At 35.9% G+C, this 19,399-nt stretch overlaps 1 protein-coding gene across 1 annotated transcript in view; it reads left to right on the top strand.

Annotated features, from left to right (window-relative positions):
- TMEM182 (transmembrane protein 182) overlaps positions 1–14,035 on the top strand; it is a 79,366-nt gene extending 65,331 nt beyond the window's left edge. The window contains exon 5 of the mRNA XM_006884545.1: positions 13,815–14,035. Within this exon, the coding sequence (XP_006884607.1) occupies positions 13,815–14,035 (221 nt within the window). The remainder of the gene's footprint in view (positions 1–13,814) is intronic.
- Positions 14,036–19,399: the final 5,364 nt, after the last annotated feature.

Below are 19,399 nucleotides of genomic sequence, written 5' to 3'. Positions count from 1 at the left end.
GGCTCTTTTCAGGGATAACAGGCTAAGTACCATTCTGGCTTCAAACTATTTTTACTGGCCATTATTCACATCTTTCTTACCTCAGCCAGAGATTTTTTGCTGCACTTATGGGCTCATATGATTACTTACACTGACACAGATAATCTATAATGTTTATCAGTATCCAACCTACTGATTTTAATTACATCTGTATACACAGCATAGTTAATAACAGGTTCCAGAGACAAAGGTGTGGATTAGGGAAGGCATTCTCCCTATCAGACCTGGGCTGTAAGCTACTGAATATCCCATGGACTGCCAAAATTTGAAGGGTGGGTGGGGTGAAGGAAATGGGAAGGATCTTTTGTGAATAACAATATATTCAAGCTTTGCAAATAGATCAGAATAAAACACACACACACACACACACACACACACACGAACAAACAGATATGTCTTGGAAAAAGTGCAACTACATTCTCTTTGGAGGCAAGGATGATGAAGCTTCATCTTTCTTATTTTGGGCACATAGATAGATGAGGCTATTCCTTGGAAAGGGACATCATGCTTTGAAAGATGGATGGACAGTGAAGGAGAGGAAAGCCCCCAACCTGATGCTCTGTTTTTCTTACAAAACCTTACCTCACTGTGTGTCCCATTGTATACCTTCTCTGTTTCAATCACCAAATTGCCCAGTAGGAAGCTGCACTACAATCTCAAAGGCATGTGGTTCAAATCTACCAGCTGCACCCCGGGAAAAGAGTTAGTACTCTCCTTTCATGTGATTTACTGCCTCTGAAAACCTAGTGAAGAATCATCTATGAGTCAGTTTTGACTGAATAGCACATGACAACAATAGCGTCTTTAAAGGGAGTGCTGATGACCTGTCAGTCCAAAGGTGGGGCATGTAACCCACTAGCTGCTTTACTGGAAAAAGACCCGCAATCTCTTCTCATGTAGTTTACAGCCGCTGAACAAAGTCTGTGAGTTAGTTCGGACTTGAGGGCACGTAGCAACAATAGCATCTTTATAATCATTTTCATATGGGCCATCCTCCAGAATCTACAAAAAGTGAAGGATAACCCTAGAGCCAATGCTCTGAATTTCTATCTAACCTCCTATAGTATGTAAAAATAAATTTTTATTTGTTTAAGTTATCTACTTGTGGGATTTGTAATTGAAAAAAAATTTGGAAACTAAGAAAACACAGAAGAAAAAGACATGAAAAACTCTCTGGAGTAATAAACATGATCTATTTTTAAAGGATTGTGGCTACCCTAGTGTTTACATTTTTCAAAAGTCATCAAATCCTACACTTAAAATCTGTTCTTTCTACTCTTTTTGAATCATACTACAATTTAGAGAATAAAAGGGGAAACAAATTTTCAGTGGTTTTACTCATTAGAAAAATCTTCAAGCCACTGGAATTTGATATAATACCTTCAAATCAAGTATAAGTTAATGGAAGACATGTTTACAGGATGACTATTTATGCATCTTCTATTGAAAGGCCTTTGTGGGGATGTTGTCAATTATGCTGTTTAATATTCGCGTGTGGATCTACAGAAGGAATTCATTATCTCACTCTTGATGAATTACTATGTGTCCTTTAATAATGCCTCTGAAAACTCTGTGAACTTAGAGAAATGACAATAGTTATAAAGGATAGTAAATATATAGTTTATCAAGTCCTTTTTTCCCATTATTCTGTATTTTCTAGGCATGTCATGTTTGGGTCCACTGTTCTCTTACTGCTGCTCTCATTAGCATGCATCTTCTAGATTTTTCACTGGTTTCTATACTTAGCATGAGATTTCCCCTGCCTTTTATGCAATAGTTTCTAAAAAAAAATGTCTAGTATCCTATTGCATGATGTTTGGGTATGTCTTCATCCTAATGTATGATATTGCTGCAAAGACTGTAGTCTGAGTCATACCATAGACTCAACATTTGGCCATGAGCAAGACAGTTAAATGTTTTTAGTTTTCATTTAAATCCATCAAAAAAAGAGATAAAATGAGAATAATCTGATTCTACTGTCTTTGCAATTTTATGGCGTTTCTTCTCTTATACTAAGTAGATGTTCTTGCTGAATATTTCACTTTCTCTACAGAGATTTTTCTTTTTCTACTTCTAATTATAAATTTACTTTTCATCTTAAACTTCATAATTTATTTTAAAAAATATTTGGAATTCTAGGACCTTTCTTTTTGTCCAATGAGCTGAAATAAGTTGCCATTTAGTTTGTCTTCTCAATTGTTTGCTATGCATTTGAAAGCTGGACAATGACTAAGGATGGGAGATGAATAATCAATGCCTTTGAGCTGTGGTGCTGGAGAAGTGTACTGAACATACCATGGGCTACCAAAAGAACAAATGGGTCTGTTTTGGAGAATAAGACTAATTTGCTTCTTGGAGGCAAGAATTTTGAGATTCCATCTTACATATTTTGGACATGTTGCCAGGAGGGACCTGTCAGAGGACATTATGCTTGGAAAGATAGGAGGGTCAGAGCAGGAGAAAGAGACCTTAGAGGTGGTTGATTGACAAAGTGACTGTGGTAATGAGGGCAGGTGTGCCAGAGATGTTGAGGATGGCGGTCAGAGCTGTTGTTCATAGGGTCACTATGAATCACAGGTGACTCAATAGCACATAACAAACAGAAACCTCAAGAGACCAGTGAAAAATTTTTAATTTATAATTTATTATTATTTACTCAAACACCAATAATAAATTGTTAAACCACATTTCAAAGCCAATTCAGTTACATATAAGAATTAAAGGAGAAATTATATTAATTTTCAGTAATTCCAAAAGATTCCATATTTCATTTCCTTTATCAAAATATGTATTTCCAAGAAGTATTATAAGGATTTCACAATGCACCCACCATTTTGAGGAAAATCTTCACTTCTGTGATTACATTTATCAGAAATGTGTTTTAAATTTGGCTTTTATAATATACTTTGCAAATATGTTGTCCTCCCTGCCCCCAATCCTTAGTTTTCTGAAATACTGAAGACATACAATTTTATTTCTCAGTCTGTGACTCAATTTGTAAGGAACAATTTTGTTTTTTTTCCTTGTTGTGATTACTTCCATATCTTTTTAATTAGCAATTACATTCTTTTAAAAAAAATGCATTCTTGATGACCATCGGTGACTAAATCTTATACAACCTTTGTTTCAGAAGCAATGCTTTCTAATTAATTTTAATTCATGACATTAAAAGGAAAATGTTTTCAAATTTGGAACTTAGAACTTTGGAATCTGTGTGTATGGATTGTAGGTAGGGCAATAGGTATTCACATACCCAGGAAGATACATCTTCCTTTGATGAGATCATGTGAAAGTAATAATATTGATTTGGTCTATCTACTGAGTAAAAGCATCTCCTTTAGGAAAAAAAAAATCATGCAAACCATAATTTAGAGTGAACTAACTTATGTTTTACATTAATTCTGTCCTAGAGGAGATGCTTTATGTAGTACACAGAGCAAATCAATGCTATTACTTATATGGATACAGATTGCCCCACTTCTGACTCAGAGAAGCTGGTGGATTATTATTTCATGTTTTTTAGGTTGGCAGTGCAATTCCTTACACCAAACCACCAGAGCTCAATGACCATATCATGATTAATTAATAGTCTCAAATGTATCCTTCCTAGTATTTGAGTACGCATTTCCCTCAACACCATACAGACATGAACTTTCTGATACAAATAAGTGTAGATTTCCTTCAGGCTTGTGTGTGTGTTTGTGCATTTGTGTGTGTGATACATTTATAATAGGCTTCTGACTAGGCAATTCCATTATAAGTGGTTTCTGACATAAGTCAAATTCCTTTCTCTTCTTCCCTCTTCTAGATATAATTATTGTTATGGCCTTTTATCACTAGTAATAATGATAATCTAAAAGAGAGAGACAGACCTTCAACAAGATGGGTTGACACAATGATTGCAGCAATGGGATTAAAGGTCAGAGATGATGAAAATGGCACAAGATAGGACAGGGCTCAGCTCTGTTGTTCATAGGGTTGCTTTGAGTAATACCAGACCCAAAAGAACTTAACAACAACAAAAGAGTACACGACACAGAGAAATTTGGCTTATGTTGGATCCTACTTGTCCAGATTATTGTTGCCTTTTATTCCCTGTAAAGGAGCACTATGGTAGTCTGTAGGGAGTCACACTGCTAACTTGAAGGTGATGCCTCTCTGGTGGTTTGGTTCCATCAATGGCTCCTTGGAAGAAATATGGATCTACTGGAAGGCAGGCTGTGAGTCAGTTCCAGCTTGATGGCAATGAGTGAATTTGTTACCAATATCTTTATAAAGCTCATCTTTGTCTTTGGGGATAAAAAAATTTTCATAGAAACTTTTGCATTTCAATATGTACATTTCAAATAAAAAGTCACAAGAACATACTGCAACAATGAAGAGAAGTTGTACCTTGTTGATATTGTATTACTTACGGTAATAGCTTCACTTGTGGGAGATTCTAGGTCATCTGCATAATTCCTGGGAGTGGACATGATTTTTCAGGTCAGAAAATTACTGAAAGTTATATATTTGGTTATTTTATCTGGAAGGTACCTTTCATCTAGTAGCATCTTTTCCATCTCATTATCAAATTTTTTGGCGGTTTTAACACCAGTGCTTTCTGCTTCTCTAGTTAAGCACAAGTTATGTAGCTCAAGAGTGAGTGTGTTAGATGCAATTAAACCAGCCTTTCCTAATATGAAAATACTTAGTGTCATCCAGACTCTGCAATTTTGTTTGAATTCTCGGTAAATTCTTAGGATATCCTTCTAAATTTAATGATTTATCCAAAGCAGCAATAATGTCTCCATCTCTTTGATAACTAACTGTTGCCTCTTCTTTGTGAAAATTGTCTGTTTTATACCAATTGCTCCTGTAGCCATCTCAAAAATTCTGTCATCCTTACTGATTACTGGAGTGGTTGAATGAGACAGTCCATCTGTCGTTTTGTCAGGACTATCCATTATCATAACCCTTTCTGATCTTCATCTTTATTGTCACGTCTAGAGCCTGCTTCATCTGCCTTTTTGGATTAGAACTCTGAGTGTCATGACTTCTTTAGCTATACATGTAAGTGGTATAGGTTCACTGTTAGAGAATCTTTAACAAACTTGACTTCACACTAATACCCGATGCTTCTCATGGCATGAAAAGCTAAGATCTCTCTATAGGCCTGGTCTACAACAAAGTTGTTATCAGTGGTGTAACAATGCAATCAGAGTTGTGACAAATGAGTACAGTTTAACTGTTAGTAGAGCTGAACGCTGTCCAGTTTTCTGTCTATTATAATTCTTGACACCTATACCAACTTCATCTTAAACAAGGCCATAGCAGTGTTTTTAGAGGAATAAATAATAGAAATTGAACATCTGAGAATAATATTGGCAGCAAATTATACTTGGTAACAGTGTATGTATTACATCATTACTCCTGATAAGATGTACCAAAACCCAAAAACAAAGCAAAAGAACAACAAAACTCCAAACAAAAAACCCAAGCAAACAAACCAGATAATCTTAAATGTGATTTATCACAACTTGAATACATTGTAAATTGAGAACTACATGTAAAAAGCATTTTATGGGATGAGACATTGAACGTATCCCAGTGTCCTGTTTCTCATTCATTAAACCCACTAGTTTCAGCATCAATTTTTGTTTCTTGCCTGAATTAATTATCACTTTAATTATTACCAAATGGTGATTTCTAACACCACTATTCCTCCTACATTTACAAATCAGCACTCTACTGTAAGGAAAACTTTTCATGTTTTTTTATATATTTATTCACTTTTTTATATCAGTGTAGATATATGGATTTCATTTTAATCAATGAAATATAGTGTTCTATTATCATTATCTGTTTTGATGATTACACTGTCTCAGACTTGGCTAGGGAAAACTCCTTCAATCTGGCAACTAAAATGTCCCCATTATTGTTTGAGCATATCTCCACTTTCTGGCATAACAAGATGTTCTAACTTTGTCTTGTACTTTCTACCACAGACTGCATTCAATTATTTCTTTGAAAGAGAAATACTGGTTCCACTTAGTGGAGTGGGGTATTTAGAAACCAAGATCTTTATACTTACTGGTTCTATGTTACTTGAATGTATTTCTCCCAAATCTTTTCAGAGTAAAGAACCAGGAAACATATGTACTACAGGTATATTTGCATATCTAAAAACCCAAATTATTTTTATCTATATTTACTTCTATATCTATTAGAAACCATTAATTCACCCTGATACATTAAATTCTGACTGCACACCACAAGTTTATTATAAACTGCCTTTATTATAAATATTTGATTCCTGATGCATTTAAGAGAAACAGGGATTCAACTAGTCTAAACAGGTTTCTTAACTCTGGAACAGAATATCAGTGGAGAATTACCAGAAATGCAGGTTGGGTTTAGAAGAGGCCTTGATACCAGAGACATTATCACCAACATCAGATGGATCTCGGCTCAAAGAAAAGAATACCAGAGAAATGTCTATCTGTGCTTCACTGACTATGCAAAGGCAATTAACTTTGTGGATTATAACAAATTGTGGATGACCTTGAGAAGAATGGGAATCCCAGAACACTTGATTGTGCTTATGTGAAACCTACACTTGGATGAGGAAACAGTGGTCAGAACAGAGCAAGGAAACACTGAATGGTTCAAAATTAGGAGAGGGGTGTATTTCAGGGATGCATCTTGTCTCCATACCTTTACAATCTATATGCGGAAAAGGCCATTTGAGTGAGTGGACTTTATGAGGAGGAATGTGGTATCAGGATTAGAGGAAGTCTTATCAACAACATACGTATTGCAGATGACACAATTTTGCTCGCCAAAAGTGAAGAGGAACTGAGGCATTTGATGCAGAAGGTCAAGGAATGCAGTCTTCAATATGGATTGAAGCTCAATATCAAGAAGACAAAGATTCTTACCACTGGGCCAATTGGCATCACAGTGAGAGATGGAAAAGAGATTGAGATTGTTAACAATTACAGTTTGCATGACTCCACAATCAACACTCTTGCCACCAGCAGTCAGAAGATCGAAAGAAATTGCTCTAGGGAACGCTTCTGTCAGAGAACTCTCAAAAGTGCTGAAAAGCAACTATGTCTATCTGGAAACTAAGGAAAGCATGAATCAGGCCATTATCTTCAAAATTACTTCCTATATGTCAGAGGGCTAGACAATGATTAAACATGACAGAAGAATTTATACCTGTAGTGTTAGTTTAAATTTGGATTTCATTCAAGCGTATCGCGATGGGAAAGTCTGCTGTTAGGGACCTCTCTAAAGTACTCAGGAGCAACAGTGTCTCTCTGGAGACTAAGGCGCGCCTGGTACAGGCCATGGTATTTGCAATCGCTTGTTATGCATCAGAGAGTTGGACAATGACTAGGGAGGACAGAAGGAGAGTGGATGCTTTTGAGCTGTGGTGCTGGAGAAGGGTACTGAATGTACCCTGGACTGCCAGGAAAACAAACAGATTCATCTTGGAGAGGATTAAACCAAGCTTCTCCTTGGAGGCAAGGATTCTGGGGCTTCGTCTGACATATTTTGGACATGTTGCCAGGAGGGACGGGTCCTTGGAGAGGGACATCATGCTTGGGAGGGTGGAGGGACAGCACAGGAGAGGAAGACCCTCTATGAGATGGATTGATTCGGTGACTGGGGTAATCGGGATGGGTGTGTCAGAGGCAGTGCAGTTGGCGCAGGACAGAGCAGGGTTTAGGGCTATTGTGAATAGGGTCGCTATGAGTCGCAAACGACTCGACGGCACATAACAACAACAATCTATCTATCTATCTATCTATCTATCTATCTAATCTATCTATTTATATTTGCTTCAGCTACCTTAACTGCAGACACATGATCTTATAAATCATCAAAAGCTCTGTGTGTGTATGTGTGTGTGTGTGTGTGTGTGTGTGTGTGTGTAAGACTGCTTTCTACACTGGGCAACAAAACTTTAGGTGATCAAGGCTTGTGGTGGTAAGACCCTGATGAGAACAAGACCCTGGTAGTGGAGAGACTGGCATTGCTCTGGAGAAATGGTGGCAAGGTGTGACATGAGGCTTTTTGCATTTGTGCTGGCCACAGTTAAAAATCTGGCTATTCTTGCCAGATGTTTGAAGAAACTGCCCTAAAATTTCTCAGAGGCAAACCTTGCTGGATGGTTTGGTTATAACTCCTCTGAGGCAAACCTTGCTGGATGATTTGAATTTGACTACTTAACTGAAACTGGAGTCTGGACTTACTGAGGCCTTAGAACTAATTGTGCCTTAGAACTATTGGGCTAAAGCCTGGATTTGTATTGTGAGATATTCTTTGCCTCCCCTACTCAACTTCCGTAATAAACCATATTATTGGTACCAAAGTTCTGAGTCTGTGAGTCAGTAATGAATATATGAACCTCTTACTATGGGTGTCACTCTAGAGGCACCATGGGGCTGGGCTATGGGCTCTTTATCTTCCTTCTGCTCTGGGTAAGTGAGGGGCTGTGCTATTCTTACTTTCAGAGAGACATTCATTGCCCATTTTCTGCTCTAAAGAAAATGCCTTTGAGTTTTGGTACTGGAAAGAGTATTGATTATATCATGGACTGCCAGAAGAACAAACAGATTCATTCTGGAGAAACCAGGCTGCTCCTTGGAGGCTAGAATTTTTGAAGCTCCATCTCACAAACTTTATGCATATGGCCAGGAGGGCCATGTCCCTTGACAAGGGTATCATGATTGGAAAGGTGGAAGGACAGCACCGGAGAGGAAGACCTCAAATGAAATGTATTGACACAGTAATTGTGGTAATGGAGATAGGTGTGTCAGAGACAATGAGACTGGCTCAGGATAGAGCAGAGTTCAGAACTATTGTGCATAGGGACACTATGAGTTATAGACAACTCAATGGCACATAACAACAACAACAACGAAACAAAGCTAATTTACTTGATCAATCCATCTACTTATGCCTCTTTTGGCCACATATTTCATTCAGCCCAGTGATAAATTCTCACTCAGCCCTCTTAGGTAAGTTATTAATCTTGGAATAAATACTTGTTTTATGTTCATTAATTTTACTTCTGTCTCTCTCAACACACAAACACAAAGACAATTTAATAGAGATGTTCTGATCATTTTACCCCATATGTGAGATATCACAAACTGATCTGGTAGGAATTAAATTGCCTGTGTCTTCAATTAATGAGCAAGTAACTACTTATCTACTTATATTATAACTTATAACTACTTATATAACTACTTATAACTACTTATATTAAAGTATATGTTACCTAATTATATCACTTAGAACACTATTGCTGCTGTTGTTGCTATATGCCTTCAAATCAAAATAGTTGACCTTCTAGCAGATTTTTAAAGGCCATAAATTACTTGGGAGGAAATTGTCCATCTTTCTCATATGTAATGGCTAATGGATTCAACTACATGCCTTTGGCTTGACTACACAACTCCTTACCACTAAGCCACTGGACACATGTGTTACTGTTGTAATGTGCCATTGAGTTGCCTGCAACTCATAGCAACCCTATATGCACTAAACCCCGTCCTACCCTGAGCCAGTTTCACTGCCTTTATGATATCTAACCCTATTGCCCCAATTACTGTCTCAGTTCATCTCTTCTTGGGTCTTCTTCTGCACTGTCTCTACAATTAACACTTTTGGCACCAGCAGTCAAGAAATCAAAAGACAGATTGCATTGGTGAAGTTTGCTGTCAGGGACCTCTTCAAAGTACTATGGAGCAATGATGTCAGTCTAGAGACTAATGTGCACCTCCTCCAGGCCATGGTCTTCATGTATCAGAGAGCTGGACAATGACTAAGGATGACAGAAGAAGAATCAATGCCTTTGAGTTGTGGTGTTGGAGAAAAGTATTAAACATAACATGGACTGCCAAGAGAACAAATAGGTCTGTCTTGTTGATGTTGTTAAGTGCCATTGAATCGTAGATGACTCATAGTGATCCTGTGAACTAGTGACCTGAACACTTGTATAAATTTCACTGTTTCTCCAAGTCTATAGGGTTTCCAGAGGCAAGCTATTTTGGAAGTGGATGCAAATCCTGCTTCTAAGCTTATTTTAATCAGGGAGCTCTACCAAACACTGTCCACCATGGGTAAACATTATCACATTTGACACATCAGTGTCACAGTGTTTAGCATCACAAAGAAGATCTGTCTTAGTGAGGGTGAAAACAAGTTTCTCTTTGGAGAAAAAGATTGTGAAGCTCTGTTGTACATACTTTGGGCACATAGTCAGGAAGAACCAGTCCTTGGAGAAGGACATCATGTTTGGAGGGGTAGAGGGACAGCACAGGATACAATGTGTGTGTATATGTATAATATCTCATTTTTTTACATTCAGCAGTACATTTTATAACTTTAAATATGTGTAATTCTATTTGTTTTTCTCAAAGAACATTTCCTTTTTTTAATAACAAAATCTGAAAAGACATGAAATGTACATGTTGCAAGAAAGATAAAAATCATATCAACAAATAAGAACAAGGGTTTGCAAGGTATTTGCATAAAGGCAAATGGAATTATGCAAAAGAATTAGTCAAACCTTTATTTTAACAGACAACCTTGTCTACATACTTGCTGAAAAACATGTATTGAAATGCCCAAAGTTGCTAGACAACACATGGCATTGCCATATTGTTGTCAAAATCTGAGGTATGGTTTTGGAAGGAATTTTCTTGCCGGCTATGACTTTATTATGACTCCATTATATAATAGTTGTTGAGTGGTTATGTTACTCTAATCTGAGTTGTGATATTTGCATTTACATTACAGGCAACAAAGTGAAGAATGTTTCTTATTAGTGATGTACTTAAATTTTTTCTAAATTGTGATACAGTCAACAGAGCAATGAAGAATTCACCTGGATTCTTCTTTGCTCTGTAGCCTATATCATACTTATGAGAAATTTCTTTGTGTCTAGATAACATTTTTTTAAAATGAAATTGATGATTCAAAAGAGAGAGTATTCTAATTACCATAGGAATAGAATACCAAAGAAATGTAGTTAATGACTGGACTTTACGTTTCTCTCCTTTGCCAATATTTCCCGATCTCCACATCAAGTTGTAGGGTTTTATTTTTATTTTTATGTTTACCTTTGAAGCATACTAGTCATTAGAGTATGGTGATTTTGCACCTAATGATTGAGCTCATGAATTCAAAGGGTATAATAGATCATTGACATTTTTAAATTGAACTTTTGGACACAAAACAAGTGACCTTGAGTATATTTTGCTTAGGAGCAAATTTGAATTTCTTCAGCTGTGTGGTTTGTGTAAGGCATTAACTTGACACTCGGCTCAGCTGCCTTCACTGTGGCACTTTGCTTCTTTCCTGGTGGTTACAATAACAGTGACATGAAGAGTAGACATTTATGGAGTCTCAAACTCAAGGATTCACAAAAATCTTCTGACATATTGTTTGTTAAGGTCAAGCATCCAGCATTAGAATACTTTTTTCTTTATCCTCCATTCATCTGATTCCAAAAGTGTATTTTAACCACATGGAAAATGTTGACTGATTGTGATGTCCCGTCTAGTTAGTGATTAGGCATTTCTTCCTGTGGATTAATTAGCCTTTTGATCTCAAATGTGTGCTTTTATAATCTTCAGAATCTTTTTATCATGAATCCCCTTCTCCCATTTCCTAAAGACAATATTACCTTTATGTTATAAGCAATCTTTAGCAAACATACTTTAACTTTAAAGAGCCATGTGTATATCATTATGTTAATGTATAGTCTCATTGCTATTCTTGTTTGCCACTTACTTTGAGCTCTCATTTAATGACTACATTTATTTGGAACAGCAGTTAGTTATGTTGTTATAATATAACAGTAGTTGTAAATTGTTGCTGTTAAACACTGTTGAGTCTACTATGAGTCCTAACAACCCTATGAACAAAGGCTCTGCCACTTGTGCCATCTTATTATTAGAATATATAATATCCTTTAATATATCTTCATTGTTGCTGCCTGTCCTATCTTGTGGCATCCTGGCCAACCCTGACATAGTTGCCCACCGTTCTGTCACTGTGTCAGTCCATCTTATTGAGAGTCTTCGCCTCCTTCGTTGTCTCTCCACCTTTCCTAGCATGGTTCTTTTCCAAGGACTGGCCCCTCTTAACAATGTGCTCAGAGTATGCAGGATGAAGTTAACTATCCTTGTTTGCAGTAGTACCTATCCTTGACTCCAAGTAACATCTTGGTTATACTTTTTTCAAGACATATTGGTTTGTCTTTTTTAACAGTCCATGGGATTATTTAGCATGTTTCAACACAACAACTCAAAGGCATTGATTCTTCTTTTATCCTTATTCGTTGCCCAGCTTTCAGCTGTATACACAGCAAGTAATTGAAAAGATTATTGTTTGAATTGGGTGCACCTTTCAATCTCTTCTTAATCTAATGATACTGCCTATTGGCCTTGTGGTGAGGATTCTGTTTTCTTAATGTTGAGTTGTGATTCATATTTAAGACTATGGTCTTTGATCCCGTGTAGTAAGAGTTGCAAGCCCTCTTCAATTTTGGCAAGCAAGATTGTGTCATTTCCATAATACAGGTTATTTATAAGTCTTCCTCTAATCCCGATATCACATTCTTCTTTATATAGTCCAGCTTCCTTCTCAAATGATTTGTTACACATACAGATTGAACACGTATGGGAAAAGGACACATACCTAACACACACCTTTCCTGATTTTAAACCATATAGTATTCCCTTGCTCTGTTCGTACAGCAGCTTCTTGGTCTAGGTATGGATTTCACATAAGTACAATTACATGTTCTGGGATTTCTTCTCAACGTTAGCCATAGTTTGTTATGATCCATATAGAAAAACCTTTACATCGTCAATAAAACACAAATAGGCATTCTTCTGCTATTCCTTCCTCTCAGTCAAAACCAAGCCATCAACAATGATAACCTTCATATTGAGGCTTCTCTTAAATATAGCCTCAGTTTCTAGCAGTTCTGTGATGTTGTACTGCTCTCGCCATTTCTTAATGATCTTGAGCAAGGTTTTATTTGCATGTGATATTAATTATATTGTTTAATAATTTCCACATTCTATTGGATCACCTTTTTTTAAGTTACAAACAGCAAGACTTAAATCAGCCCTCAGAATTACTCACTTTATCCGTGAATATTTAATAAGGATAATAATACTAAATTATTTTTTCTTGTCATTGTGCCTGTTAAAGGAAATAATTATTAGAGTGTTCAACATAAACCAGGGTACTTTAAGAGATGGACAAATGGTAGATGGTAAACCAAAAGAAAACTTAAGTGACTGCATCTAACTAATTCCTATTTATGGCAACCCCATGTGTTACAGCGTAGATGTTCTCATAGATTTCTCCCATAGAGTTCTCTAGCTGTGACTTTATGAAAGCTGTTTGGTTCTCAAGCCTTTACTTCTCAGTCACTTCTGGGTGGGTGTGAACTGCCACTGGTCAGGTTAATAATAGATTGTAAACAGTTTGTGCCCCCTGGTTACCCTGGATGTGATAAGGACTGAATAAATACATGATACCTGTTGCTCTTGTAAGTTGTTAGCTTTCACTTTTGGTATTTTGTAAACTACAGATAAACTAGAATGTGAATGTAAAACTAAAACAGATTCACCCACTATAAGTGGTTCAACTACAAGTATAAACTATAGGTGTATCAGACATATGATTGGTCTGTGACAGAATTCTTGGGAAAACATATCCTCAGAAAGCCTAATAATTCTTTGTTCTGTCCTTCCTAGGCATCCTGTTCTCCCTGGTAGTGATGCTCTACGTAATCTGGGTTCAGGCAGTGGCAGACATGGAAAGCTACAGAGACATGAAGCTGAAAGACTGTGTGGATTTCACCTCTTCTGTTTTGTATGGCTGGTCATTTTTTTTGGCCCCAGCTGGGATATTTTTTTCTTTGTTGGCTGGGTTACTGTTTTTAGTTATTGGTCAGCATATTCAGGTACACCACTAGTCAAACTAATGCCACATTTTCTTGAAAGAGTTAGAAATAAATAAAAATTGTCTTTCGTTTACCCCAGGATAGAGTTTTATTGGTAATCTTAACCATTTTACTTGTAAATGTTCTTTAAAAGAGTCTTAGACTTTGCTCTAAAACAAACATGTTTCTGTCTTATCTAAGTGCTAGAATCTACCAGTTCTTCAGGAAGCGAGGCACATGGGCCTCCCCTTAATTGCAGATTGCTGAGGCCAACTAAGTGGTACAAGACCATCACATGGGACAAATCAGGATTTGGTTTATAGCCACCTTCTTGGCATTTCCTTCTGTTATTATTATGCATAAAACATTGTTGGAGAATAATTAAGAATGGAAAACAAATGTTTCCGGAGTAATTGAATTTAATTTTTTCCCCTCCACACCAGACACACCCATGTACATATTCACTAACTTTAAAGGAGCAAATTATTCATCATTTAAAAACAGAATAATTCTTTTTTTATAGTGAGAGCAGTACAAACTCACCAGTAAAAACAGGCAACATCATATAAAAGTGAGTATGCTCTTCTTTACCATTTGCACACCAGTGGTGTTTCGGTTACTTAATTTTATTCATGGAATTACGCACACTTACCTAATTCTTAAACTTCCTCAGAATGTTGCAGAACTCTGCCATGAAACTGCACTCAATGTCTACTGGATATTTATGAACTTTCAATGGGTTAATTGTACATGTAACGTTTTAAAATACACACCCAAAACAAGCAACTTAGCTTAGTACATCACTCTGTTTGATACTTTAAAAATTTTATTTAAAAGTTAATACTGCTAAAATATTCAGCATGTGAAAAGTTATTGATGAAATGTGCTTTTAATATCCACTAGCTATAAACTTTCAAAATACTTCCATATGAGGATTATAATAGCCTCTCTATACCATTTTATGGGTTCAAATTTTTCTGATCATTTTAATCTTTTAATTGTGATTCTTCAATTCTTTGTCTCTGTTATAGGTGCCTTAATATTTATAGATTTGCTGTAACATTCAGCTTCCTGGAAAAAAAATACTTGGGATGTGTGTGTAAAAATAATTTTTTTTATTTACTAGCATAGACATTTTGCATATCAAAGATATATGTTTGGCACTAATTTGGTTTAAAATCAAATCCATCTGAGAAACCTAGGTAGTATTTGCATTTGGAAGCCACCATCAAGGAGTTTGGTGTTAGTGAAAGAAAAGGGAAATGGCATGTGAGCTTTGGTCGGTGCCCAGTGATTCATTCCACAGCTGTTCTGAATATGAACTATATGACTTAGAGGCAAAAAGTGACCACCTAGAAGATGCTGTGGTATACATCGACTGTTGCTCCCAACCCAACTATTTCCATGATGGAGAGATTGGCTGAAACTTTCCTGCAACTCTAACTTTTCCATTAAGTCTTTTTTCAATGAAAGAGGGTTTTGAAGGAATCACAAAGGTCCATGGTGTATACAGATAACATCTGGATATTTTAGTGATGGTCAGAGTTTAACTGTAATAAAAAAAAAATCACAAATCTAACCAAACTAAAAAATGCAGCAAATGAAACCAACCAAGAAAACAAACAAACAAAATCTTCAGGGACTGAACTGGTTAATCAAGTCATTTCAATTACATTGTAAACATTTTTTGTGGGGTTTTCCTTTGTCTGCCCCGTTTCATTTTTTATATTGCTTCATTTACTTCTTTGCTTTTGGCTTGGTTATTAGAAAAATAATTATGGGTTCTGTTATGCATATTGCCTGTGATATTGTTATGGCATGCCATTAACTTTCCCAGACGATGCTCAATATCTTTGATTAGCTCGTGTCATCTGTAAATACAATTCTTTTTTGTAGAACTTTGGAATGGAGCCTTTTTCTGGTGTACTGTATGTCATTTAAATTTCACATACAAGCTGCTTTTTAGTAAAGATTTGAATATTTATAAATTTCAGATGGTTATCCTCACTTTCTAGAATACTTATGCGGCTACCATACATCCATCATAAGGCAATTGGCTGAATATCTGATGTGTATGGCACATTTACACAGATCCACACTTTGGAAGTATTTTATAGTTGTAAAGCATCAATCACATTAATTTCAAACACATTTCCTGATCTACTTACCAGCAGTCCTCAGAAGGAATGAAGGTGAGTTGTATCTGCTATGTCAATGAGTAATAACTTTAAAAATAGTAGAGATACTCTGTATAATGTAACAGCATTATATGTCACTTGGGATAGGATCTCTTTCCTTTTACGTCTCTATTCAGTAAATGCATTAATTTTCTGCAGTTTCCAAAATAAAAGTGTTAAAATAATTCTCAGTGTTGATTTTGAGTTATAAAGTTTCAGTTTGACATCTTTTAAATGGCATTTTAAAAGAGTAAATAAAGTGGGTAATGAGTTATGGCCTTGAACTTTAATGAAAGCAGTGATGTCTTCAGATTGTGTTTATCTTATTGGTTTAGTTCAGTTAGATAGCACACTTTACAATCATCACAAATTGACTGGAAAGAAATACAGAACAGTTTAATGACTGTTCAATTTGGACGTTAAGATCAGAATTTCTAAAAAAAAAAAATAACAGCATTGAAAACATGTGCTTTTACTTATCTTTTAAACATTAATTTATGAAATGTAAGTATTAAATTTGAGGAGAAAATCCATCTTTGAAAGTAAATAACAGAGGGCATTGATATTTGGTTCTATGTATCAATCTATCTGTGCATCAATCAAATCATAATGTCTGGATGTACATTTTATAAATTCTAATTTAGATTAAAACAGGTAAAATGATGAATTTTAGAAATAAATACATTTTTTGCTAAGCAAATTTTAAGAAATTATTTTTATCTTGAGGAAAGTAATACATCTATGTTTTCTTGGGTGTGACTGCAGCTGATTAACTCTGTTAAAACCTACTCACTCTGATAAGTAATTTGAATTATATTTTCATAAAGTGACCGAGTTGTCTATACCAGAAAACAAATGAGGAATATTAGAGAATATTAGTTAAAATTACTTAGACATAAGTCTGCAGATGGATCGAGTTGTGGTGAATGCTGAACAGCACTTGGGAAAAATATACACATAAGGAAAAGGATTTGTTTTGATTAGACTTTATTTCAGTGAGACTTCACCAGGAATAGAAAGCTCATTAAAGAAAGAGAGAGAGAAACACAGAAATAAACAGAGACAGAGAAATGAAATAAAAAATGAAGGGTTTTTTTTTTGTTGATTGCTTACAGGAGTTAAACAGAAACTAAGGAATACATTTCCTCAGTGGCAATCAAATATATGTGGAGAAATCCCCCCAAATTTAGGACAACAGTATCTTATGTATGTTAAATACTAATAATGAAAAACATTTAACAACTTGTAGAATATAGCAGAAAAATAACTTCAAAACTATTTAATCTGATTATCAGGAAAAGAGGTTAGAAAATAAAACATTTAGTTAGAGCTTAATGTTTCTGAATTAACTGACCAGAGCAAGTGCTAGGAAGTTTATCATCATGTACTGTTAAGACCAATCCTGGTTATACTGTGAAGATAGGAAGAATGAAAACAAATCTGAAAGGACAATGGAAATGGCTAAAGCGGCTCCCACTGGCTTTTGATGTGTTATTATCCCAGACTTGTATGAAGCCGCCACTGTGGACAGTCAAATGTCAGCAAGTGGGGTGATACTCTTTTAGGTATGAAGAGTAATATGATATTAAAGAATTTTATTCTGCATTTATTTACAAATATATGAAATTCCTAAGATATATCTATAAAGAAATATATTAGAATGATTTAAAATTCTTTGAGTAATGACAGTTTTTCTGGTTCACACAAATGGCAAATATAGCCTACATGGTTTTATTTCATAAGTACAGTTGGAGTAATTGGCATCCTACACTAATATTGAGATTTATGGAGATAAATTAAGAAGAACAGCTAACTGGGATAAAATAAGTGCACATGCAACAAAAATTTTAATTTCTCACTCTACTGAGAGTCTGGGAGTTATTGTGACATAATTCACTGAAAATGTTATACCATTCTCTCTTTATGTAGCAATACCTTTTTTGGTAGCATTTCTTTTTTCATTAATTCTAAAAACAGAATGCCACTGTTAAAAAAGAATCCACAAATGCTTGTAGAAAGTATTGATATTGATATTGAAAACTATCAAAACAAACAAGTATTAGTTAACATAGGCCAAAAAGGGTGGTGATATATAAAAATAACATTTATTGTCTCACTTTATATATATATATATATTCATACACACACACACACACACACAGAGGCAGGCCTTGTATTTAAAAGGTGATTGGGCTCTACTAAGTCTCCAGTTTGGAGGCTCATGTGTGAAGCAGTTGGACTCTGGAAGATGGTGAAGGTTGGGTGTAGACTGTTTGGTTGTATTTCTTCATTCACAGTCAGGTGTGAGCTGATTGGATTTGCCATATTTGGGCATCAATGAGCTGTTGGCTGAAAGCCTCTTGGTTTAGAGTCAACCTAGTGGGCAGGCTTTGGATTTAAAAATTGTTTGGGCCCTCAAACCTGTGGCCTTCAGACCTGGTGTTAATTGTGTTTGGGATGAACATTCTTCTAAGTGGCATAGCACTGGTCTGTCAATTTGCTGTAATGAAGTAACTTGGGGCTTCAGTGATGCTTAATGCTGTGCCACATATTTGTCAAATGCCATCATGGTTACCCATGGTGGATGGTGTTTGGTGGAGCTCCCAGATAGACTCAATTTTGGAAGCAGGAGTAACATCCACTTCCTAAACAACATGTCTCTGGAAATTCTATGAACATAGAGAAACAATAATAGTTAAAGAACAGGGTTCAGCTTTTTTGTTCATGGGGTCACTACAAGTCATGCTCGATAGCACTTAACAACAACATTCATATACATAGAGATTTCAAATAGGAAGATGGATTTTCCTCCAATTCTAGTACCACATTCTTCTTCATATAGTCAAGTTACTAGAAGGGTTTGCTGAGTATACAGAGTGAATAGGAATAATGAAAAGGCTTTCCTGATTTTCAGTTATACAGTACTCTCTTGTTTATATCTATGCTTATAGCAGGCTCTAGTAGCTTTGTGGTGAAGAATGGCTTTGCCAACCCAAAGGTAAGCAGTTTGAATTCACCAGCTGCTCCAGAGTATAAAGATGGACAATCAGCTCTTGTGTGCTTTACTGCTGCTGAGGGGTCAGCTATGAGTTGGTTCTGACTCCAAAGTACTTAACAACAGACCTATAACTGTACCTGTACATATAACTATCTATGGAGCGCTTCTCTTCTCCTCTCCTCTCCTTTCCTTTCTTTCGTTACTGTGCAGTGTTATATTCTA

Source organism: Elephantulus edwardii, unplaced genomic scaffold (assembly GCF_000299155.1).
Source record: "Elephantulus edwardii isolate Elephantulus edwardi_28Jun2011 unplaced genomic scaffold, EleEdw1.0 scaffold00036, whole genome shotgun sequence".
In the NCBI taxonomy this organism is placed as follows: domain Eukaryota; kingdom Metazoa; phylum Chordata; class Mammalia; order Macroscelidea; family Macroscelididae; genus Elephantulus; species Elephantulus edwardii.
This window is presented reverse-complemented; position numbering and strand designations above follow the sequence as displayed.